This window comes from Aricia agestis, chromosome Z (assembly GCF_905147365.1).
Source record: "Aricia agestis chromosome Z, ilAriAges1.1, whole genome shotgun sequence".
NCBI lineage: Eukaryota > Metazoa > Arthropoda > Insecta > Lepidoptera > Lycaenidae > Aricia > Aricia agestis.
The window spans coordinates 23,391,032-23,416,924 of record NC_056428.1 but is presented as its reverse complement, the minus strand read 5'-3'; the positions used below and the strand labels follow the sequence as shown (position 1 = coordinate 23,416,924).

The window sequence follows — 25,893 nt, the reverse complement described above, 5'->3', positions numbered from 1 at the left end:
CTTTTGAGTGTTCAGTCTTCACTCTTCAGTATAAAAAAGTCGGCCATCCCTGATATAACGGTTACCAGAAGTGCAGCGTGTATAATCTGGAACCGAGAGTTGATTGTGAAATAGTTGGTCATGCCTGGTATAACAATTACCAGAAGTGTTTCAGCTTTTGAGTGTTAAATCTTCACTCTTTAGTATAAAAAAGTTGACCATCCCTATATAACGGTTACCAGAAGTGCAGCGTGTTTAATCTGGAACCGACAGTTGAGTGTGAAATAGTTGTCATCCCTGGTAAGTTTATAACAATTACCAGAAGTGTTTCAGCTTTTGAAAGTTAAGTCTTCAGTAAAAAAAAGTTGGTCATCCCTGATATAACAATTACCAGAAGTGCAGCGTGTTTAATCTGGAACCGAGAGTTGAGTGTGAAATAGTTGGTCATCCCTGGTATAACAATTACCAGAAGTGTTTCAGCTTTTGAGTGTTAAGTCTTCACTCTTCAGTATAAAAAGTTGGCCATCCCTGATATAACTGTTACCAGAAGTGCAGCGTGTGTAATCTGGAACCGAGAGTTGAGTGTGAAATAGTTGGTCATGCCTGGTATAACAATTTCCAGAAATGCTTCAGCTTTTGAGTGTTCAGTCTTCAGTGTGAAAAAGTTGGACATCCCTGGTATAACAATTACCAGAAGTACAGCGTGTTATGTGCGTCTGTTCGACGCCGCTGTGATAACCCGAGGCCGACCTTTCACACTCATGTTTACTAACGTATCACATGTATACTGGATGCATCATAGTGCACTTACCTGCTCTTCCGCACACTTTTGTGGATATACGATGCTTGTAGGTGTTATATGTGCAGATAACACATCTAGACACGCGGTAGCCTGTCAAATCAAGTTTCAGTATAATAGAACTGACGAGCAGCGCCCGTGTGTATCATATGCAAACATCAGATGTCATGTAAAAGTTTTCATGAGTCGTTGGTTTTAAAGTTTTCGAGAGCATTTACGTGGCTTGTATAGTGTATACTCTGTAATATCATCATATTCAAGTATGCAATATTTTCTACGGTAGACAGCATCCGTAACTAGCTACAAACTTAGATACACACACTTAATTTAAGTCGTGTTCAAAAACCGTGTTTTTCTAATTCCCAAACTGTCCTCACGCCAACTTGATCTCAAAACTTGCTTGTAGTTTTTATAACGTATATAACTATATATTTACTTTGATCTATTTCGCATTTCAAAATATAGATTCAATAGACCCAACCTATAAATAGTTATCACTTATCATGAAATAATCGCTTGTCCTATCAAAAGTTCTAATTACCGTAATGCATGCTGTTTTCGGGGCACCCCAAAATAACAGGATTTGGCATATTACTTACAAGTGCACGGGTCGCTTCTCCTTAGCGTATGTATTACTTACATAATATTTCCATCGGTCCACAAACGGCGGAGTAAAATTTAGGTAAAACATAAAAAAAGTAAAAAAATATCCTCCTCCTTTTTGGAAGTCGGTTAAAAAGTAGCCTAAGTTACTAATAAAAGTCCCGTCAAAATCGGTTCAGCCGTTTCTGAGATTAGCCGGAACAAACAGACAGACATACAGACAGACAAAAATTGTAAAAATTGCTATTTGGGTATATGTACCGTATGTACATTCATATGCATGTAGTAAAAAACGGTTCTTTCAATATTACAAACAGACACTCCAATTTTATTTATATGATGATGATGATGATATATATGATATATATATTTATAATTGGGGTCTCGGAATCGGCTCCAACGATTTTCATGAAATTTAGTATATACGTGGTTTCGGGGGCGATAAATCGATCTAGCTAGGAATCATTTCTAGAAGATGTCATTTTCATCGGATACCGAGCAAAGCTCGGTCAAACAGCTAGTTTTATTTATACCTCCTGCTGCTGATACCAAACTTTGTTTGGTATCAGCAGCAGGAGGTATAAACTCCGGGTACTCTACCCTTTATCAACTTTACTACGAACCATTTTATTTAATACAATAATATTAGGTTTATTTATAAAAATACGCATGATAAAAATATAGCTATTACTCACTGGAGCTAGATGATTAAAATATTATAACACAGTTTGTTGTCATTTCTTTGCGCATAATATGAATGAAGAAACGTAAAGCAATATCCATACTTCCATGCTAATATTATTATTTTTTATGAATGCGAAAGTGTGTTTATCTAACTTTAATTCTTCACGTCAAAACTACTGAACGCTGAACCGATTTTGCTGAAATTTTTTATGGAGATATTTTGAGTCCCAGGAACGCACAAAGTATACTTTGTGCTTTCTTGGGGGCTTATTGTATTTTCGGCACGAATGGGCCGGCTCGACCGGAGAAATAACACGTTCTCACAGAAAACCGGCGTGAAACAGCGCTTGCGCTGTGTTTCGCCGAGTGAGTAAGTTTACCGGAGGCTCTATTCCCTTCCCTACCCTCCCCTACCCTCCCCTATTACCCTATGGGAAATAATAAAACGAGCGAATAAAAAATTACTTTGCGACTAATGATGAACATACTGTTTTAATAACATGAGCGGTATTAATTTGACTTAGCGAAAAATAAACTAAACTAACGACTTATATTGATTTATAATAAAATCCAGAACGAGCTTACAAAATCTGGATTGCGATTAATCCTGTATGCGACTGTATTACTAAGTGAGCGACTGGAAATACATAGCGGGCAACTTCAATATTAAATATAGATTCAATTTTTCTAAGTGAGGTTATTTATTACGAGCTACTAAAAAGTTCACTTTGAGCAAACTTTTGTGAGCTGCTTTATTAATGATAATTGGTTACTGATATTCTATTTGAGGCTTTATATTTTATATTTTGATACGTGTTGTAATGAAAACTACATATTAGCAATGCGTGCGAATTCGAATAGGGGCGGGGCGACGAATTGTTGCAGTCAGGTGAGTTGGGCTGCGGCCAATACGACTTTTTTGGGTTAGGCTGCGCTGCGCTATTTCTTTGACGTTCCGTTAAGGTTTATCGTTTGTGTAATTTATTAATGATTTTTTTATATATACGGGGTTTACCCCCACCCCCCCCACATATTACTCCTACAAATACTCCTAAAAATATTCCTACAAATAGAACAATACATATTTTGGGAAAAATTTTACGTGAAAGTAATAAAAAAATATATAAAAATATAAATATAATTATAAATATAAAAAATAGTTATTTCATAATATTCATTTTTTTGTTTTAATGTGTGCTCATTATACTCTGCTCATTAGTGTATTTTTCAAAGTGGTTTTTGTATTCGAAACACTTCATAGATAAAATGCCGCTCAGTATGAAAAATACATTTGCCAAATATTGCAAAAATGCAGGACGTAACGTTGACAGTCAAACAGATATTAGGTCGCTCAAATATTATGAAGCTGCTCATTTTGTATTTTAAGCATTCACTTTTATAAGTGGACTCGGCATAATGGTCTCTACCAAATCAAAATACTGTGGCCGGTCCGCCATTTTATGTTCCGGTTCTTCGAGGTACATAAACTGTCAAAGTGTCGTATTATAGGGATGTCGAAATTGAAAGAAAATATCGATATATCGATACATCGATATTTGAAAAAATATCAATATTGGTCTCGATATATCGCGAAAAAAATAGACACTTGAAATGTTCACAAAATACTCAGTTGTATACATACTTTAATATTAATAATAATTGATGGTAAAATTAAAATAAACTGTAAACACTTCGTGCGCGAGTTCAACTAGTATTTGTCCGACTTTTTGGTAATTTTTGCCCGATTAATGGCAACTTAAATAATAATTAATAAACTTAAAATAAATTAAATAGTTTTATTAAAATTAAGGAGGCTATTTATTATGTTAAAAAAACCGTATTTGCCTATTTTGTCTATATGTACTATAATACATAGAGACAAAATTGGCAAAAATGATATTTTTTTATATAATATAAAAAAAATCATTTTTGATATCAATATAATATATAATATAACAGGAGGCTCACTTATAACATGTTAGTTTATCGATGTCCTCGACAAATATCAACCGAGTGTCCTATCACTATAGACCGCCATGTTTAGTTCTTGGCAATATGACGCCGGCCACACTTTTTTGTAGTTAGGTATGTCGCCTCCATCTGTTTCCTTATTCATTGATTTTAAGTAACCCAAATAAATAATTTCTAAGTTGCAGTTCTGTTAATTTCTCGTCACTCACAGTCAGTCGCTCAAATAGTAATTCTATAACCCAAATTTAGTAATTTTGACAAATAAAACTGTAATTTACAGTCACTCGATTAAATTACCCTTACCCTTACCCTATTCCCTCTTAAAAGGCCGGCAACTTACCTGCAGCTCTTCTGATGCTGCGAGTGTCCATGGGCGACGGAAGTTGCTTTCCATCAGGTGATCTGTTTGCTCGTTTGCCCCCTTATTTCATTAAAAAAACTTTTTATCCCGGAAAAATGTACGATTGCCGCGCGATAAACGTATTTCGGCGCAACAGAGTTGCGGGCGGGTTCTAGTTACTTATATTTAATTACTTATCCTATTTTAAACACATTTTTAGGGTTCCGTACCCAACGGGTAAAAACGGGATCCTATTACTAAGATTTCGATGTCTGTCCGTCTGTCTGTCTATCTGACTCCAGGCTGTATCTCAGGAACCGCCATAGCTAGAATTCTGAAATTTTCACAGATTGTGTACAATATCTGTTACCGCTATCAATAAATACTAATTATTATTTTTTAACATAAATTAAAACCGACTTCCAAGGTAACGCTTTTCATGAAATTTAGTATACAGGGGGTTTCGGGGGCGATAAATCGATCTAGCTAGAAATCATTTTTAGAAAATGTCATTTTATTCGTGTTTTATCGAATACCTACCGAGCAAAGCTCGGTCAAATAGCTAGTTATAATTAATTATATACACCCTAAACTAAGTTACCTGCCTTAAGTATTATCACTAGTCTATAACACCACACGCCACAGTTAACATCTTGACGAGTTAGTCATTCAATTAAATGGCGTCATTAATAAAACCATTTAATGAATTCTAGTCGATTGAAATGTTACAATTTTAGGACCGAACATTGCATTTATTAGAGGACGCGATATTATTTTTGGGATATGTTTTAGGGGTCAATAGAAGCTTAACCTCAAGTTTGTGGGGTCGCCACCCTTGTCCCCCGGCCGCCATCTTGAAAAAGGGGTGACAACACTATTTTCGTGATATCTCTCTAAATATAAGTCCTACAAAAAAATTGTACGTACATAATTTGTTGCAAATTATTTTGTCTACAAATATGTTCATGTAACTTTTTACCCTAAATTAAAAATTTCAAAAGTTATAAGCAGAAACGTGATAATATTTTTTTAAAAGGTTTATTATCGCTCTTTAACTTTGTTTAATACATTTTACAAAAAAAAAATACCTTAGACCAACCTTGTAGATGATCTTTTGAGAAAAAGATCCCTCAATCTCCCCGATCTCATGAAATTAATTTTCTGCAGATGCAATGGAAACTGTGAAAGCATATTATTGTGTGGCTGCTGAAAAGCAGGCCTAAAAAATATGCTCTACAGTGTGCCTACTATTCTGTAAACCTGCTTTTCTGCAGCCACAGTCTACCGTATGCCCACTTTACTACATATGCATACTATATTATAGTATGCTTACTATACTAGTATGCACATGCTAACTATACAGTAGAACATTTGAGTATTCGACTCATGTATACTTAAGGTAAGAAAAATGGACTTTGTCTTTGTCTTATAATTTGGAAAAGATATTGACGAGCAAAAGTACGAAACAATATGGATGGCTTATTCCTTGCGCAATTATTTGAAAAAAAAACCACAGTCGAACGTATAACCTCCTCTTTTTTGGAAATCGGTTAAAAAGTTGTTTCATTTCCATAGTAATATTTCTTTTACGTCGGTTTCGTACATGGGGCGGGGAAAATTAAATATCTAAGGCCATTTTATTTTCGCCTCTCCATATACGAGATCTGTCGGCCCCGTAGGAGGTTCCTGCCCCTAAGCCGTGGCCTAATACGGCCTATATATAAATCCGGGGCTGGTCATAACCGTAGGTCCGGCATTTACTTGTTGATAATTTTTTTTGATGATATCATAATGTATCTGACAAGCCTTTTGTTGTAACTTGTAACAGATAATATGAATGTAAGTATTGTCAAAGCATAGACTTAATATATACTTGTGTCAAAGATTATCCGACCGAATCACACAGCACCACCAACCATCCACCAAGTAACAAGTTACGTATGAACCAACTTCTTTGATAGTATACCTACTATAATAATGGTATTTTAAAACGATAAAGCCGACTTCAAAATTGTGCATAATTTGGAATTAAAATTGCCTGTCTCAAAAACCACTGAACCGATTTTTATAATAAACTTGAAGACGTATTCTCTAAGTTGAACAATACCTAGTACAACAGAAGAACTACATGTATCGGACCTGTAGATCCAGATATATACGAACACAAATATAAAAACATACATACATTACACTGGTAGTTCTAGAGATATACGCACACAAACATAAAAACATATTACATACATACGTACACTTTTGAAATTTGGCACATTTCTTCAGACACTAAAATAGACAAACATATTATACGAAAACTGGACAGTTCTGGAAATATTACATACATACGGGTCTAACTGATAAGTGATAACTTTCTTTTTTTTTAAAGTCGGTTAAAAAATAATATCAATGCCCTTTTCTTTACAGTGACCTGAAAGAAAGCGTCTTCCTGAAACTGGACCTCATCAACTTCCTCTGTCTATCGGAGAATCTGCTGCCGGAAATGCCGAGACACATACTACGACATATACCTCATGTGCACACTCTTGATCTAAGCAAGAACAAGATAACCACACTCACAAAGGAGGATTTCAAGGTATTCCTTTCGGTGATTCTATTTTATGCTTAATTTACCAATGACAATGTTTTATACATAACTATATGACGCCCATAACTCCGTTGCGCCAAAATTCCTTTATCGTGCAGGAGCCGTACATTTTTCCGGGATAAAAAGTATCCGATGTCCTTTCCCGGGACTCTAAGTATGTCTGTACCAAATTTCAGAAAATCGATTCAGCGATTTGAGCGTGTAGAGGAGAGGAAACAGACAGACAGGCAGACGCACTTTCGAATTTATAATATTGAGTATGGATAAAGAGTAGCAAAAGTAAATAATAATACTTTATTATGTGTACGTCTCCCTCATATAGAGTTCACTGAGAAAGTAGCAGCGCTGAAAGAGTTTTTTTTTAATATGTCTCATATAATTAGTGTGTGTCTGACTGCTAAACAAATAAAGACAAAAATTCTTTCTTATAAGATTATTGAAATAAAAAGCAGTATGTTGGAAGCCGTACAAAGATAGTTCCTAATGTTTCGGCACTAAAATATGTATAATATATTCTGTTTACGTAAATAGAGTCACTGTTGTTCGTAAAAAGTAAAAAGAAAAGAAAGAAAACTAAAATCTGCACCCATTGGAAATTATTTGTGCCGGCGCCCATGCCCTGTATACTTATTTTCACTAAATCTTGTCATTCTCTCAGACTAGATCTTTTTTATATAAGTACATAGAGAAAATAAACAGATTTTCCCTATGTACTTATATAAAAAAGATCGGTATAATAATATAATAATAAAACACAAGTAATCTTTTGCTTATATTGTTTGTGATTTTATTGAAAAAATAAAGATTTATTATTCATTATTATTATAATTATGTATTTTAGAAACATAATTTATTACTATTCTATAACATTTTGGAGTTTGGATTTTATAACATGTTCAACGAAATGTAATTTTCAATTAGCGCATGAAAAAATTTAAAAGCATTTTTTTTCTATCTTAGCCACATCCTGCGGCAAACACGCCTATCAAAAAATGTTACATATAAAATACACAAATAACTGAGATACATCTCTTCTTTTCGCCTTTTAGATATTAAAAAATATTAAAGAAAAGACAGCAAACTTCGAAGATCCAAGCAAAAATTGGTCTAAAACAAGATTAAAAAAAAAAAAGAAACTATCGAGCATTTTTTCAGCCTTGAGCATTTAATCTTCATGAACTGAAGTTACTTGTGTCATAAAATCAGTTTTCTAGACCTTACAGATTTTGAGATCTAGGTTTAAGTATGTAGTCAAGTTAGGGTCAGGTGCGCTCTTCAGTATGCTAAATTGTTACGCTTTGCGCTAAAGGCTAAACCGATTTTTTAACCCCCGACAAAAAAGAGGGGTGTTATAAGTTTGACGTGTCTGTCTGTCTGTCTGTCTGTCTGTCTGTCTGTCTGTCTGTCTGTCTGTCTATCTGTTTGTCTGTGTGTGTATCTGTCCGTGGCATCGTAGCATCCAAACGGGTGGACCGATTTTGATCTAGTTTTTTTTTGTTTGAAAGCTGACATGATCGAGAGTGTTCTTAGCTATAATTCATCATCATCAGCCTGCTCAGTCCTGGACAATTAGGTTTTATCTGGTTCATGAAAGGCCGTTAGCAACTTGTAGTCGTTTGATGGGTTTTATATTTCATTCTAGTTCGTGACATTTGTGAATATACAATATACGTATACACATAATAATGGAAAGTTGACCTGGTGCTGCAGCATCGCCTGGTAATCAATAGGATATCCAACTCCTCGCCAACTAAGAGGAGAGGTTTCGTGTTTGGGCGCATTTTAATTGCGACAACCAGTAAGAAGTAGATAAAATACCTATAAACAGTAAATATTTACATGCTGCTGCTGCAGCATCACCTCGATTCTATAGGAATCGAGCTTCGTATGAACCCAAAGTGGAGGTTTCATTTTTGGGCTTAACCCCCGACAAAAAAGAGGGGTGTTATAAGTTTGACGTGTCTGTCTGTCTGTCTGTGTGTCTGTCTGTCTGTATGTCTGTGTGTGTATCTGTCCGTGGCATCGTAGCATCCAAACGGGTGGACCGATTTTGATCTAGTTTTCTTTGTTTGAAAGCTGACATGATCGAGAGTGTTCTTAGCTATAATTCATCATCATCAGCCTGCTCAGTGCTGGACAATTAGGGTTTATCTGGTTCATGAAAGGCCGTTAGCAACTTGTAGTCGTTTGATGGGTTTTATATTTCATTCTAGTTCGTGACATTTGTGAATCCTACTAATATTATAAAGGCGAAAGTTTGTTTGGATGTATGGATGTATGGATGTGTGGATGTGTGGATGTATGGATGTTTGTTACTCTTTCACGCAAAAACTACAGAACGGATTTTAATGAAACTTAACAATAATATAGCTTATACATCAGAATAACACATAGGCTACAATTTTAACCGACTTTCAAAATGGGGGAGGTGTTATGTTCGTTTTCTTATATTCAACGATTACTCCGCCGTTTGTTAAACGATTTTCAAATTTTTTCTTTTGGTATATAGGGTATCATCCCAATTTGGTATTATATTCACAAAAGTGGTGATCTGATGAAGGATCCATAAGTAATCGAGGGAACTCCTCAAAACTTATAGGGAAACATGTGGTGACTTCGGTTTCGTGAGAAGTATTCTAAGCATATGCTACCAACAAGTAAGATTTTGCACCGAGTTATACCTGGTATACCGTGGTTCGGAAGGTGCTGAGAGAACTCCTTCTTTATAGATACAAGTTTGGGAGTTTTGGCGTTGTTTTAAGAACAGAAAGCATATGCTTCTATGCAAATTACATTCATCATCATCATCATCATCATCATCACTACCATATTATACCATTTTATAGTCTTTTAGATCGAGACTCGAGTTTGTCAAGCGATAACATTTATTTTTTATTTTTGTCTATTTGTCTGTCTGTCTGTCTGTTTGTTCCGGCTAATCTCTGAAATGACTGGAGCGATTTTGACGGGACTTTTTTAGGCACATAGCTGATGTAGTAAGAAATAATTAAGGCTACTTTTTAACCGACTTCCGAAAAGGAGGAGGATATATTTTACTTTTTTTATAAAGGAACCATAAAAAGGGGATTTTTTTTCTCTTTTTTATTATCTTGGTCATCACATTTTACTGACGCGGACGAAGTCGCGGGCAACAGCTAGTATACAATATACGTATACACATAATAATGGAAAGTTGACCTGGTGCTGCAGCATCGCCTGGTAATCAATAGGATATCCAACTCCTCGCCAACTAAGAGGAGAGGTTTCGTGATTGGGCGCATTTTAATTGCGACAACCAGTAAGAAATAGATAAAGTATAAACAGTAAATATTTACATGCTGCTGCTGCAGCATCACCTGGATTCTATAGAAATCGAGCTTCGTATGAACCCAAAGTGGAGGTTTCATGTTTGGGCTCATATTAACGGCCTCATCGAAAACGGAACCATAAAAAGGGGATTTTTTTTCTCTTTTTTATTATCTTGGTCATCACATTTTACTGACGCGGACGAAGTCGCGGGCAACAGCTAGTATACAATATACGTATACACATAATAATGGAAAGTTGACCTGGTGCTGCAGCATCGCCTGGTAATCAATAGGATATCCAACTCCTCGCCAACTAAGAGGAGAGGTTTCGTGTTTGGGCGCATTTTAATTGCGACAACCAGTAAGAAGTAGATAAAGTATAAACAGTAAATATTTACATGTTGCTGCTGCAGCATCACCTGGATTCTATAGGAATCGAGCTTCGTATGAACCCAAAGTGGAGGTTTCATGTTTGGGCTCATATTAACGGCCTCATCGAAAACGACATTGATAGATGGTTATCATGAGAATATGATTCTGTTGATAGGAATTATTCTGCACTATAACCAACACAAGTTTAAAAAGTATGAAATTAAATGAAATTAAGAAATTTAAAAACACCGCCACCAAAACAACTTTAAAAAGTAATGAAATAATATTTACTGCCTTTAAGTTCAAATAATTCCTAACTTGTGTAAAGTAATATTTTAGTCCATAATAATTGTTGTCAAGGTGTGTCGGGGGACCGCTAATGTAGATGTTTAATTTCACATAACAAGTTTAAGGATCAATTCACAGCGATCTGAATCGGGATAGGTAATTAGCGACTTGGCGGTTGTAGGTTGTAGTTTACTTGGCGGTCCCCCGACACACCGTGACAACAATTATGGACTAAAATATGACTTTACACAAGTTAGGAAATATTTAGAACTTAAAGGCAGTAAATATTATTTCATTACTTTTTAAAGTTGTTTTGGCGGGAGTTTTTTTTTTTTATTTATTACCTATATTCAGTTAAATCAAGTCCCAGGAAAAGTCATGAGTAGGAACTTTAGGCAAAATGTATGGTTTCCTATGTTTGTAATTAATTGATCAATTTCCAAATAAGTGGAGGTTCTACGTTCGGCTGCATATTTATTTTAGTAGGCTTAATATTTTAACACCTGATCATTTCTATTTCAGGACATACAGGAGGTAGATTATATCGTGCTCGTCGGTAACGAGATATCAAGGATAGACACTGACGCCTTGCCGAAGGCTCTGAGACGCATCAGTTTGGCCGGAAACCACCTGGTGACGCTCAACGGAACCCTGAGAGACATGGAGCATATGGAGTGGATGCTGATCAACAACAACACCATACAAAGCCTTGACAACGAATTGCCTATTGTAAGTAAACTAAGAGCCAGGGGCGTAGCTACCGCCGTATCTGCAGTATTATACGGGGTCCTCGTGCCTCAAAGTGCGCAATCAAAACGTCCCCTTTATTTCACAAATGACAAAAGTAAAAAAAAATATTTTTTGTGAGAAATTTTTACACTTCCTAATAACCGCCAAACTTTATACAGGGCGTAACAAAACTAAGTGATAATACTTTTTTAAAAGAGTAAATTATTATTCTTTACTCTTGTATGAGAAAATTCATGAAGCTCAGGCGCTTACTTATACAAGTCACAAAAATTGTTTAGAGCTATTCCTTTACAGTAAACTCTATACAATTTTTTTGTTTTAGGATTAGCAATCAACAATCGCTCTTAGTACTGGAAAATTTGGGTTTTAAATCTATTACATGGAAAGCAACTTCCATATGATCGTTACAATATTATTATGCCTTCTGATTGCCCGACACTAGAATTTTCATATCGGCGTTCCTTTTAAATTTCTTCATTTTTTTTAGAAAAGCAAGAGAATCGAATACATTCATGCACCGTATAACGAGCTCCAGAAACTTCCTCAAGATCTAAGACTGATGCCGTCTTTAAGATCCCTCTATTTCTACGCGAACAAAATACAAGCAATAGAGGGAGCCATACAAAAGTCATCGAATTTGATCAGACTGACTTTGGCGGACAATCTTATTAAAACTGTAAGTATACAAAAGCTGCCTTTATCAAATATCACAATGTATGTGAAAGTTGATAGATATGTCGCAGTCGACTGGTTAAAAAAGCCATTCAATCAAACAGTTTATTTACCATTTAACTAGTTGGCTAAGCCGCCTAAGCGTCATCTGGATGTAGTGTTGAACGTTGCACTTGGTTGCAGTCAACAAGTCGGCTAAACGATGTACAGCCGTGTGATTGATTGGCGTTGTTCAGTCAAAGGGCTAGTTGTTTGATTGAACGGCTATTTAATCCAGTTGGCTGATCACAGATAGCCAGATCGATGTTTAGCCCGGCCGCACATTGTCCGAATCCTGATCAGAAACAGTTGAATTTCGCCGAACCGCCACCCCGCACACTATCCGAAATATCCTTCCGGCGAGTTCGAGCTCACTCGGCTCATTACAAAATGTGAGACAGCGCGGACGTTCAACTGTTTCTGATCAAAAATTTCGGACAATGTGCGGCCGGGCTTACACTATTCCACGCAAAAACTTCTGAACCCACTTTAGGCGGAGGATCCGTGTATTAATTACACTCCGTCCGTACGATCCGTGTAAAAATTGTAAGTGTTTTGTGTCTAAATACCAACATTTTTAGCTTGCAGAGGATGAGTTTGAGGAAGCACATTCACTCGAGCATCTCGATATAGCGAACAATCAGCTGGTATCGCTGAACGGATCTCTCCGAAGTCTCGTCTCTCTTCGGTATTTGAACCTTACTGGTAATCACCTGCCAGAGTTCTCGCTGCAGGAGATAAAGGGGCTGACGAAACTATCGCTCATCGATCTCTCCTATAACAAAATTACACAAATCACGGGCAATTTGCAGGTAAGCTATTTGGCAATTTACTTGGGTTACGAGTAAATAATTAAGATAAATTGCATCTTCACATTAATAGCTACAAATATGAAATATATCATGAATTTTTTTGTAAATAGCAACAATAAAAGTGATATTTTAACGAGGAAACATGTTCTAGTTTTTTATTGACTGAGCTTCAATACTACTAAACTATATTTAAGGTATAATATTACAGTATAGTATATTTTTGCTGCGACAAATGTACGGTTCCACAGGATACGAATTATGGTTCTCTTTTTGTAAATTAACAATAACATTTTCATAATTACAGGAGGATTTTTACAACGACACAAAAGTATTAGAACTGAGGTTGGACCATAACTACATTCACACTCTGGGCAGCGTGCTTAAGGGGCTGCACGGGCTCATGAGGCTGAACCTCAGCAACAACCAGCTGCAGCAGGTCTCCTCCGACGACCTGATCGGCCTGGACAGGCTCGAGTTACTAGACGTCTCCTATAACCATATCACGTCATTCCTAACTTCGAAGGTTTGTTTTGCTCCGCTCGCGCGCTTCGCGAATGCTGATGTCGCGTCTTCTTCGATTACTGTGTCATGCAACTTTCTTGTTTTTTCAGAGATGCCTGCCGTCTTTGGAGGAGCTGATTGCGCATCATAATAACGTGACAATTCTGGACAAAAATCTCCACGGTCTGCCATCTTTGTGCACAGCAGATTTCTCGTACAATAACATCAAGTCCGTCAACCAAATGGTGGTCTCGAAGTCCAGTTGCACGATCAACCGTGTTCCCAGCACGCTAAAGATATATCTGCAAGGTTGGTTTGATTGTGAAATTGATACTATCATTACCGAATAATTTGCTATGCTACGCTATTTTTTGCTTCTAGCAACTTTTGCGCTGCGAATTTTTGTGTCATTAATTGATTTTTCCTTGCAGTTTTTTCTATTTAGTAAATATTTTCCTGTTGCCGTGTTAAATAGTTTATGTAACACGACGAGACAGTTTGTAATTATTGTGCTTATTAGTTATTTGTATATTGATAAGCAGCATGAGTAGTGTAAAGTATAAGGTTTGTGTCTATACGCCCTGTCTATGCTGTTGCTAAGTACTGACACAATTTTTCCGTCCTTGTATTTTGAATTTCTGTCAATAACTGTGCTGTTATGCGATTTTAATATGTTTTATGTTGTACTACTCATATTGTGCTACTTTTATCTGGATGTAGAAGATATAATATTGTGAAATCTCATGTATCGAAATGTATAACAATGAAAACATGTCAAGTCCAATTATTTAAAATTTTAATCACCCGGCTTATCGACTATTAACAATAAACAAACCGATTTAATCGCTTTATCCAAATACCAAAATCTTTAGTCCCAGTATTACTAGGACTAAACGTTTCGGTATACCCTAGTAACGTTAATGATCGTGAATGATTTTATGATCGTGCTCTTTCAGATAACCCTGTGCTATGCGACGATCGTTTTTTCGACCTCAAAGCCACGCTGGAGAGAATGAACACGCGCGTGATCGGCACATCGAAGTGTAGTCGGCCTCCGACGTCGTTCCGGACTCTGAACGACATCGAACCCGACACGCCCGTCATAGTCGTCGCGCAGATGGAGAAGCGGGTTCAGATGATTGACGGCAGGGAGGTGCAGCCGCCGCAGTTCTCGTACCGCCGGCTGGGCACGATAATCGGCCACGTGCTGCCGGAGCGCGAGGGCGGGCTGCCCGTGCTAGTGGAGCCGCCCGTCACGCTGCCCTCGGAGAACTCCAACGTGGTGGTGAAGTGGCCGGACGAGAGGAGAGATCTCCAGACCCTGTCGGAGCACCTCCGCCTGCGGGACCTCAACGCGAACACACAGTGAGCGCGCTGGCTCCTCGCCTATAAACTGAGTTCGCCCCGAGCGGGCAGGTTCGGTCGGTCGGTGTGAATACGTCCACGATGCCGAAGCGTGTGCCGTGTGATTTGACTGTGTGAATGTTCCATACTCGTGAGCTCTCCTCGGACTTGGATGTGTATACCATAGTGGAAATGTACGAAATGTATTTATGTAAAATGTAACTGATAGAGTTAGTGAATATTACGGAGGCTACGTCTGGCGACGATTTGCTTAAAGCGATACTAACTGTAGTATAGGTTTCGGCTGTACGTAATGGTCTCTTCCAGTTAACGTGCTTTAAATTAGTATACTACAATGTACGATTTATTTATATTATCTCTTTTTCGGAGGTCGCTGATTGTAGCTATAGTATTTGTCGTACGGAGATAAAATAACTTTTGTAGTTGCTGTTTAAATAAATATTATTATGTAAAGTATGGTTCTTTATTTACCATTTGTAACTTATTAATATTAACAGTAATAATACGAGTTAAAAATAAGTAGGTATCATCTTTCCCTTCGCTTTTTGACTTCTATTACGCAAACGTCAGAATGGGCTGACCAAAAACACATATTATGTAGGTACATATTTTGTAGATTATTTTTATTACTATTATGTATATTGTATACATTATGTTACCGTTAGAATGCAGAATACGTTACTGTGCACATTAACTAGGTAATCTGCATTACATGATACCATCCGTTAAAGTGTGAAATTTAAATAAAAAAGCTTATATTCGCACTTTACCTAGTTAGTTTGCATAGTAACGAATTGTACATCGTTAAATTGCCGAAGATAGTAAACGAAACATTTTTGTTTCGCTCCTCCGCTAGGACTGCGTCCCTCTGTTGCCGCGTTCGATGATTTCATCAGTTATATTTTATCGGTGGAGTTACATGGTAGTTAAAATTGGATATTTTAATCCTTAGTTGTTTTTTGTTATGGCGCATTGGCAGTTGGCTATAAAGAGTGTAACAAAACTAAGTGATAATATCTTAGGTTGTGTATGTGTCCCTTATAATATAGAGTTCACTGTGAAAAGAGCAACGCTCGAAGGGAAAAATTTTTTTGTGATTTGTATGAGCAAGCGCCCCCGCCCGCGCCATTAATTGGTAGTTTTTATAGTAATGTACACCATATATTTTTTTAGACTTATCATGCCTGCATACTTTAGAAGTTAGAGGGGGGGGGGGGGGGGCACACATTTTACCACTTTGAAAGAGTGTATCTCGCAAACTATTCAGGTTAGAAAAAAATTATATAGGAAACTTCAATGTAATTTTTGAAGACCTGTCCATAAATACCCCACACGCATAGGTTAGATATTTTTTTTGTTAGTTTAAGGTAAGTATACCATTTATGACGTATAAAAAAACTACTAACTTACTCTCGTTCAAACCAATTTTCGATGGTAGTTTTTATAGTAATGTACATCACATATATTTTTTTGAACCATCATAGAGTTGGTTTCCGATGTGCCAGATAGTTTACATTCGCAGGGTATTATTTCAATAATAAACGATGATATGGGTGACAGTTCTCATGTTCCTTGCTACGATTTTTTTTACAACAAAACAAAAAAAAACAAAATATATTCCATCTTTACAAGACCCAATTTACAAAAAGAACCAAAATCCCACCAAAAATATTTCATGTCAAATGTTGCCAAGATGACCACATAAAGTTTGCCCTGTGAAAAAGATATCAGATCTCATGTAGAGCCAAGCTTTTGATACACGGCCTAACTCTACCGACCCTAACTTAAACAAATTCTACATATCACTAATATGTATGGCTCGGCTGTTTCGCTACGTCCTTCAGATCAGAAACTAAATACTCTTATCACCTCCACAATGGTAGCGAAACGGTGAAGCAATACATAATATTTACTGTTCGAGGAAATAGCAGTATAGCTGTAGGAAATAGCAAACCAAACTACGTCACGTCGTAAGCGTTTTATACTCCTTTTTTAAGAAAATACTACTTAAGAGGATACACCAGGGGCGAGAGAAATTGAAAATAGGTATTTGAAAATGTCTCACCAATCTCAAGTCTCCCACCGCAGAGCGCGATAGAGACAATACGACAAAAGTTCTAATAAAAGAACAGAAAATCTTCGATTCGTTGTCCGCTGATACCTTCTTCAAAACTTAACCGATTTAAGTACTTTTTTCATTAAAAATTAAAGCAAGGCTTGAACTGTGTTTCTCAATGAGTTTCTAAAATACTAGAGTAGCAATGTCTTACAAAAGATTCTCAGAGTTACGTTAGTAACATAGAATATCATTGGTGTTTCTATGTTTTATTTTTTTTGTATATTCTAGCCAGTTTTGTTTTCTGGGTGTTTGAACACAGAGGAAAATCTGGCCATTATTTTGGATTTTTGGACGTTCTTATCTTTTTTAATAATAAAATTATGAAAAAAAAAGAAAACATAGGGACATGTTGTGGCCATAGATATTCAGGAAAAAAATTATAACTCTACCGGCATTATCCAGGGAGGAAACAGGGGACAACGTTTGTATGGAAAAAGGGCGGTGTGGACTCCTCTTAAATATATTTATTTAATGTTATAGACCTCTTTGGCTCAGTGGATAAGCGTGTTGTCAGCGCTCATGTCGGGGGTCGCGGGTTCGAATCCCGCCGACGGAACAAAAGTTCTCTATGTTCCTGGGTCTTGGTGTGTATTAAAAATGTCTATCATATATAATATTTTTTTAAATACTTATATATGTATAGTATAAAAGTATTAAATGTATTTCCGTTGTCTGGTACCTACTACCTGTAACACAAGTCCTTCAGCAGTCAAGCACGGGCCAGACCAGCGTGCTGTGAAACGTCCATACATGTTATTATTATTAAAAATAACAATATCTCTAGAAAATTATTGTAACCAAAACATCACATACTTTTAGAGTGACGTTTGATTACCTAAAACCCGGTTTAAATCGATTAAACCTCCCCGATTATTGAAGAGTTTGACAGAATATTACGTATGGGGCTTATGTCAAAATGATAATAATAATAATATCTTTGGCATTGTAGCACCAATGCAACGTAGAGTCTACGCCGTAGCCCGCGCTACGCTTGCAAATTGCAAACCGTAGCACGTAGCACCACGTGGAGCTACGAAGTTATTCTAAAAACGTAAAAAGTTCAGATGCTCCCCCTACGGAGATGCCGTAATTTACCGTTTTTAGAGCCTTTTTAACTCATGATTTGAAAGCTACAAATTGTAATAAAAATACAGCAATACTCGTAAGATGTTCCTTCAGTATAAGAACGTTCCTTTAATAGTTATTAATTTAATATTTTGGTTTTTTATACTCATGATATAAGCTTTCAAAGTAATACCAATTTATTTAAATTAAAGCATACATTCAGTATCTCCCAAGCATGGGCGTACCGAGGGAGGGTTGGGATGCAGCTGCCCCCCCTGGATCATGTTGACGACTAAGTATCTTATCTAGTACTTTTATAGATAACTTATAAAAGACAGGAGCGATTCTTCACGGAAGACGTAATAAATCGATTTGCCGAAGACCGTCAAAAATTACTTACACAATGTAACCTGGTTGAAGAAATTATATAAAAAATATTATGTATAACTTAATGAAAATAGATAGTTTAGAACTATAGCTACACAAAACGCTCGGTTTGTGTGGATTTGCAAAGCCGGAAGTAAATATTTTTTTCAGTTTTGCCCTCATCATGTGCACCTCGCACTGGTTTGCCTAAAGTGTAAAAAATAGAAAATTTCTTTACCTTTCAGGAAAAAAATACGCAAACCAATTTTTTTGGCCGGAAGTGAGTCAGGCAAGCCTCTATAATATGTGCGTGATGAGGGAGGTTTTTTGCCCTCATTACATGTCATGATTTTTTTTAAATTTGTTCCTTTCATTGTCTTCTTTAAGATTATGTGGGTTTGCGGGCTCAAAAACAGCCGGAAATGTTCAGCAAACCACCTTAAAGTTCATTGACTCTGAACTCGTTTTCTATAAAGTATAGCGAATAAATATTTTTTTACCGTGGGAGAGCCATGCTTCGGCACGAATGGGCCGGCTAGACCGGAGGAATACCACGCGCTCACAGAAAACCGGCGTGAAACAGTGCTTGCGCTGTGTTTTGCCGAGTTTACCGGAGGCCCAATCCCGTACCCTATTCCCTTACCCTACCCTCCCCCGCCCTATTACGCTATTGCCTGACTCACTTCCGGCCAAAAAAATTGGTTTGCGTATTTTTTTCCTGAAAGGTAGAGAAATTGTCTATTGAATACACCTTAGGTGCACACGGTGAGAGCAAAACGTTTATCAAATTTTTTTTTTCAAAAAAATTTTTTACGTACTTCCGGCTTTGCAAATCCACGCAAACCGAGCGTTTCGTGTAGCCACGGAATATATAACACTAAAGGAAAGGGCATAGCAAGTAAGTTTCATTGAAACTGCTATCGGCAAACTCACACAGTAACATTTTACGCACACAAAAGAAATAACCAATCACAAAGAGATTTTTTTTTTAAATACAATGTCGTAAAAACAACCCTAACCCTTTTGAAATAAAGAAGAATTTAAATTTAGCAATACCGGCTCTGACTACCGAGTTCAGTTATTCAACGCTAGACAGCGCTTGACAGCTAAATATGATAAGACTTGAAGTTGTACGCAATTTTACACCTTACGTCAACTAACGTAAGGCTTAAATCCGTACTCACGAATTTCCTTTTGCGTGTGAGTTAAGTTATGTCCAGCTGGACATAACTATGGCACGCGGGCCACGCCCATATGCCCTTTCCTGTAGTGTTATATATTCCGTGCGTGTAGCTATAGTTCTAAACTAGGTATCTATTTTCATCAAAAAATTTCATGCACCTTTGAGATTTACAGCTCCCGGGCCATAACTAGCGACCCGCCCCGGCGTCGCGTCGCACGGGTATAAAATATATTATATTGCACGGGTATAAAATATATTATATAAAAAATTATTAAAATCGATAGCCTATGATCCTTCACGTGGTCTACTTCTTATTTGTGCCACGACCAAATAACATAAAAATTGCTCCAGTAGTTCGCGATATAAGCCCTTGCCCCTTTCAAATACTTTCCCCCGCTTTTACCTCATTCTCTTATTACTTTTAGCGTGATAAAATATAGCATATAGCCATCCTCAATAAATGGGCTATCTAACACTGAAATAATTTTTCAAATCGTACCAGTAGTTCCTGAGATTAAGGCGTTCAAGTTAGCCCTTTTAAAATAATTTTCCCCATTTTTTCCACATTTTCCTCTATTTCTTCGCTCTTATTAGTCTTAACGTGATAAAATATAACCTATAACCTTCCTCGATAAATGGGCTATCTAACATTGAAAGAATAATCAAAATCCGTTGCGTAGTTTTAAGGATTAAAGGGAACAAAGGGACATGAGGGAAAAAATGTTACTTTGTTTTATAATAAGTACTAGCTGTCCCGACAAACGTTGTTTTGCCAAATATATTTTTTTTTTGGTATGAAAAATAGATGTTGGCCGATTCTCAGACCTACTCAATATGCTCACAAAATTTCATGAGAATCGGTCAAGCCGTTTCGGAGGAGTATGGCAACGAAAACTGTGACACGAGAATTTTATATATTAGATAGATATAGATTATACATCTTATAAACTGGGTACGCCCATGCTCCCTAGTATTTACAAACTAGCTGTTGCCCGCGACTTCGTCCGCGTGGACTTTAGTTTATAGTTGTTCCCGTACATCGATTGAGTCGTTTACGCGCTAATCAGAAAAGTATATTGTGTGGGAACCGCACATTTTTCCGGAACAAAAAATATTCCTTGTCCCAGATTCAAATTAGTATCTCCAATATCTATGCCAAATTTCATCAAAATAGATTAAATAGTTTAGGCATAATCATAAAAGTTTATTGTGCGGGGACCGTACATTTTCCGGGAAAAATTAGTATTCCTTGTCCTTTCCCGAGACTCAAAGTATCTCCATACCAAATTCCATCAAAATAGATACGAAATCGCGCAAATCATAAAAGTATATTGTGCAGTAACCGTACATTTTTTCGGGACAAAATGTATCTTATGTTCTTTTTCGGGACTCAAAGTATCTTTATACCAAACAGCAAGATGAGTCCAGGCGTTTACGCGTGATATCGTGACCACGCGAAATATAACGTTCCGCGCAGCTTCGCCCGCGTAAATTAGATATTTCACAGACAAATTAGTCCACAAAAAATTGCCTATGATCCTTCACGTGGTCTACGAGGTCCAAAAGTTCGCGGAATTAAAGGGTTATTAATAAAATATAACAATAAATTTATTTTTCCTTTTCAATATAATCACCCTTAAGTGTAATACATTTATTTGATCTATGGATTAATTTTTCTAAACCAAAAAATTTTTTCGAAAAAATATTTTTTGTCTTTGGCCTCAAAATGCGCCGAAATTGCCTCCTTCACTTAGTTATCGTCGGAAAATTTCCTTCCCCTTAGCTCTTTTTTTAAATTTGGAAACAAATAAAAATTGCTAGGGGCCAGGTCTGGACTGTAGGGTGGGTGAACAAGTGGTTCGAATCCATGCGTGTGAAGAGCAGCCATGGCAACTCGGCGACAACGCACCGGTTCACAAGAGTGAACCGGCGCGTTGTCTTGAAAAAGCAACACACCCTTGGCCAATTTTCCACGACGTTTTTCTTTAATTGCCTCCTTTAACTTTTCCAATATTAATGCGTAGTATTCTCCGGTTATAGTGGTACCTTTTTTTATAATCAATCAGTAATATTCCCTCACAATCCCAAAAAACAGTGGCCATCAACTTTCCAGCCGATTCTGACACTTTGAATTTCTTGGGAGGTGGTGTACCCTTTTTGTGCCATTGCATGGACTCCTGTTTTGATTCAGGTTCAAAGTGATGAACCCATGTTTCATCTCCAGTAACAATCCGCTCCAAAATCTGCACAGGGTTGTTTCCACACACCTCCAAAAAGTGCTTAGACGCGTCGATGCGCTGCTGTTTTTGAAGCGGCGTGAGCATTCTCGGCACCTATCTTGCACTGACTTTAGTCATGCCCAAGTGGTCGTGCAGGATCCGCAAAATGGTTGTATCTGATACTCCAACAAATGCAGATAATTGGTTTTTCTTTAAACGTGTGTCTTCCAGTACAAGTTTTTCGACTTTTTCGACGATGCCTGATGTGGTGGCCTCAACTGGCTGCCCAGAGCGAGGGTCTCGACCATGTTTGAAAAGTCCATGCCACTTATAAACCATTGTTTTACCAGGGCACTGATCTCCATAAACGGCTTCCATTTCATTTAAAATGGTTTGAACGTTTTTTCCTTGCTTGGTAAGGAATTTTAACACAGCGCGATGTTCAATTTTCTCCATAGTTGCAGTTTGCTTCCGGATTAACTTGTTTAGCAGGCGAGTACTCGTAAACGAATGGCGCTATAGGGTTGAGATTTTATATATATACTAATTATGAGTGCTCAATTAGTATGACACTAAGCGAGCTACCCTATCCCCACTCCATCCCCTCCATTCCGCGAACTTTTGGACCTCCCCTCGTACTTCTTATCTGTGCCAAATAACAGAAAAATTGCTCCAGTAGTTCGTAAGATAAGCCCTTTCAAATAATTTCCCCCGTTTTTTCCACATTTTCCTCTATTTCATCGCTCCTATTAGTCTTAGCATGATAAAATATAGCCTATAGCCTTTCTCGATAAATGGGCTATCTAACACTGAAAGAATTTTTCAAATCGGACCAGTAGTTCTTGAGATTAGCGCGTTCAAATAAGCCCTTTCAAATAATTTCCCCCCGTTTTTTCCACACTTTCCTCTATTTCTTCGCTCCTATTAGTATTAGCGTAATAAAGTATAGCCTATAGCCTTCCTCAATAAATGGGCTATCTAACACTGAAAGAATTTTTCAAATCGGACCAGTGGTTCCTGAGATTAGGGCGTTTAAACAAACAAACTAACAAACTCTTCCGCTTTATAATATTATAGTATAGATTACGGTTATTTGAAACACACTCCAATAGATTGACAATTTAATTAACTACATACTGGACGTTTGAATTATTTTAGGTCAGTTTTGAAATAAGACTAGCCGTTGCCCACGACTTCGTCCGCGCCAACATAGTATACCTAATAACAAAGATGGATAGTCCGCTAACAAATATGAAAAAAGTAAAATATAACCTCCTCCTTTTTGGAAGTCGGTTAAAAAGTAGTTTAAGTTACACCTTTCTACATCAGCTATAAGTCCCGGCAAAATAGCTTCAGCCGTTTCAGAGATTAGCTGGAACAAACAGACAGACATACAGACACAAATTTTAAAAAATGTTGTTTTGGTGTATGTAGCGTAGGTAAGTATATTAAAGATTCTTAAGCATGTAGTAAAAATCGGTTCTGTCAATATAACAAACAGACACTACAATTTTATTTATGTAACAGACACTACAATTTTATTTAATATGTATCATGTATGGTGCATGTATGTATGTATGTATGTATGTATATATAGATAAGTAAAAAAATGGGATTTTGGTGCGATCGCGGCAACGCGGCAAATGTATAGTCAAGTTCGTTTGCTCAGGGAATGGCCTTAAATTCCAAATCCATACTAAATTACTAATATAATGGATCATTATTCTCTTTGATAAAGGTATTAAGTAATAATATCGTTATTGACAGTTTTCACGTCGTGATAAACAGAGTTTTGCCCATAGACTTAATATATATACTGTCGGTTTTGCCTAAGTTTTGCCGTTTGCGTAATCAGATTCAAAGATATTATTATAATCATTATTCACTAAGTAGGTAAGTACGTTTCATCTACGTTTTAATCAGATTGACCGACTGGTACAAGACTGGGGTCTGGGAGTAGGTACTTAGAACCACGGATTAGGTATACCGTATATATTATACTTAGAACAATGCACCGGGAATTCTAGGAATAATCAACACGCAGCTAAAAATATCATAGCATATTTTTCTATCTCCCCTATAAATCGATAAATGCAACACACACATGCGCAGGGATTTATTAACAGTGCTGCCAGGTTGTTTAATAGGTTTTAGCTTTAGAAGATAAACTAGAAAACATGTATAATTAAATAATGATTACTAAAGTATGTAATTGCTTGTCAAATGTAATTATTGAGATATTTTTGGTTTACACACAATAGGTGTTCTTTATCCCCTAGTTAAGTATACTGGTTTTCTTTATTTTGTACCCACCTTCAGCATAAAAAAGAAACAAGATACATTGAACTTCAAGAATATTATATGTATAAAAAAAGATATATTATTGATAACGCTAATGACTTCACTAATTTAAATTTTAAAGTGACAACTTTAAAACAAACAAAATAATAAAAATATAAATTGGTACTGGCAGCACCGAGAACAACTGAAATTTCGAAATGAAAATCTAGTTTAGCTATAGTTATATTATCTGTGCCGCGTGCGTAGAAAATTAAAAATATATATTCATTGTCGTTGCGTCGATCAAAATAGTTCTTCGCCTTTCTCGATAGGATTCTTGAATATATTTTTATCAAAGATATTCCTTTTCAATTATCTAGTGAAGACGTAATAAAACTGCAACAAAATGGGATTTTCGCTAAAAGTAACATAAGTAGTTTAAAAAGTTTACAACTGGACATAGTGATTGTTCATGATGTGGACACAGCGAGATTTATTTTCTTTGTACGATAACTCGCCAGACAGATTGTTTGACCTGTGTATGGACTATATTGTGGTTAACTTGAACATCATCACTGAATTAGATCCAGCAAGTCGTTGGCGCAAGCTCAAGGATGACATCATAATGCCTGGTGAGATTTGCGAGAAATTTCTCCAATATTATCAAAGAAAAAATCGTGTCAATGACAACATAGCTAATGTATTCCGGGACACGGAAAACACTACACTACGCTCGATAAAATTACGAAATTCGCGGATAACCGACGAGGGTTTGCGCTGTCTTATGGCTCATAGGCCTGTGCAGCTGGAGTTGTCACAGTGCGACTACTTGTCACAGCATCAGCTAGAGATAATTAACAACAACGCTGACCGCCTGGTGTCCCTCAAATTCGGTCCACTCAATTACACTAGTGATCAACCAGATGAAAGGGCAAAAAGAGGACCATACATAGATGCCCCTATGCTTCAACATCTCACCATTCAGTGCAGAGGAGTAGCGATGTTTCCACTAATCCTGCTGAAGAATTTAAACAATTTAACTCACTTGGACCTGTCTGAATACTCGTCATCCGGTTCCGCATGGGTCCTGTACGAGATGAAAAACTTACGTTCTCTGGTGTTGCACTGTGTGCCGTGGTCTAAAGAAGTGATAGATTGGATTTGCATTCAGAGTCAGCTCAGACATTTGGATATTTCGCAAGCCAATGAAAGATGTGGTAAATATGTTAGTCCAAATGAAACATTGGCAAAAATTATAATAAGTTTGCCACATTTAGTGTCATTGGATATATCTGGCACAAATTTAGCTGGCACTGGAGCAGCTTTGTGGCCAGATTTATCACCACCAGAGGTTATAGAAAATCCAATAGATATTGAGACCCATGTGCGCTGCGACATACCAGGTCTGGTTACCAGAGTCTATAACCCTCTGGAGTTCCTCGGTATGTATGGCACTCATCATGGAGCCTGTAAACGCCACGACATACCTGCCAAAGTGGTAAGTTTCTTTGTGTTTTTATTTTATTACTGGTTGCTATTAATAATTTGTGTATTAACCCACATTTTTTTTAAATTTTTA

At 36.9% G+C, this 25,893-nt stretch overlaps 2 protein-coding genes across 2 annotated transcripts in view; both read left to right on the top strand.

Annotated features, from left to right (window-relative positions):
* The window catches only part of LOC121738992 (protein artichoke-like), a 36,435-nt gene extending 20,900 nt beyond the window's left edge, over positions 1–15,535 (top strand). Inside the window, exons 2-8 of the mRNA XM_042131292.1 lie at positions 6,795–6,963; positions 11,466–11,672; positions 12,181–12,369; positions 12,986–13,216; positions 13,521–13,739; positions 13,828–14,026; positions 14,674–15,535. Of these exons, the coding sequence (XP_041987226.1) occupies positions 6,795–6,963; positions 11,466–11,672; positions 12,181–12,369; positions 12,986–13,216; positions 13,521–13,739; positions 13,828–14,026; positions 14,674–15,086 (1,627 nt within the window). The 3' untranslated portion in view covers positions 15,087–15,535. The remainder of the gene's footprint in view (positions 1–6,794; positions 6,964–11,465; positions 11,673–12,180; positions 12,370–12,985; positions 13,217–13,520; positions 13,740–13,827; positions 14,027–14,673) is intronic.
* Positions 15,536–24,617: 9,082 nt separating this feature from the next.
* Positions 24,618–25,893, top strand: part of LOC121738338 (protein zer-1 homolog) — a 33,634-nt gene continuing 32,358 nt past the window's right edge. Inside the window, exon 1 of the mRNA XM_042130317.1 lies at positions 24,618–25,812. Coding sequence (XP_041986251.1) covers positions 24,787–25,812 — 1,026 coding nt within the window. The 5' untranslated portion in view covers positions 24,618–24,786. The remainder of the gene's footprint in view (positions 25,813–25,893) is intronic.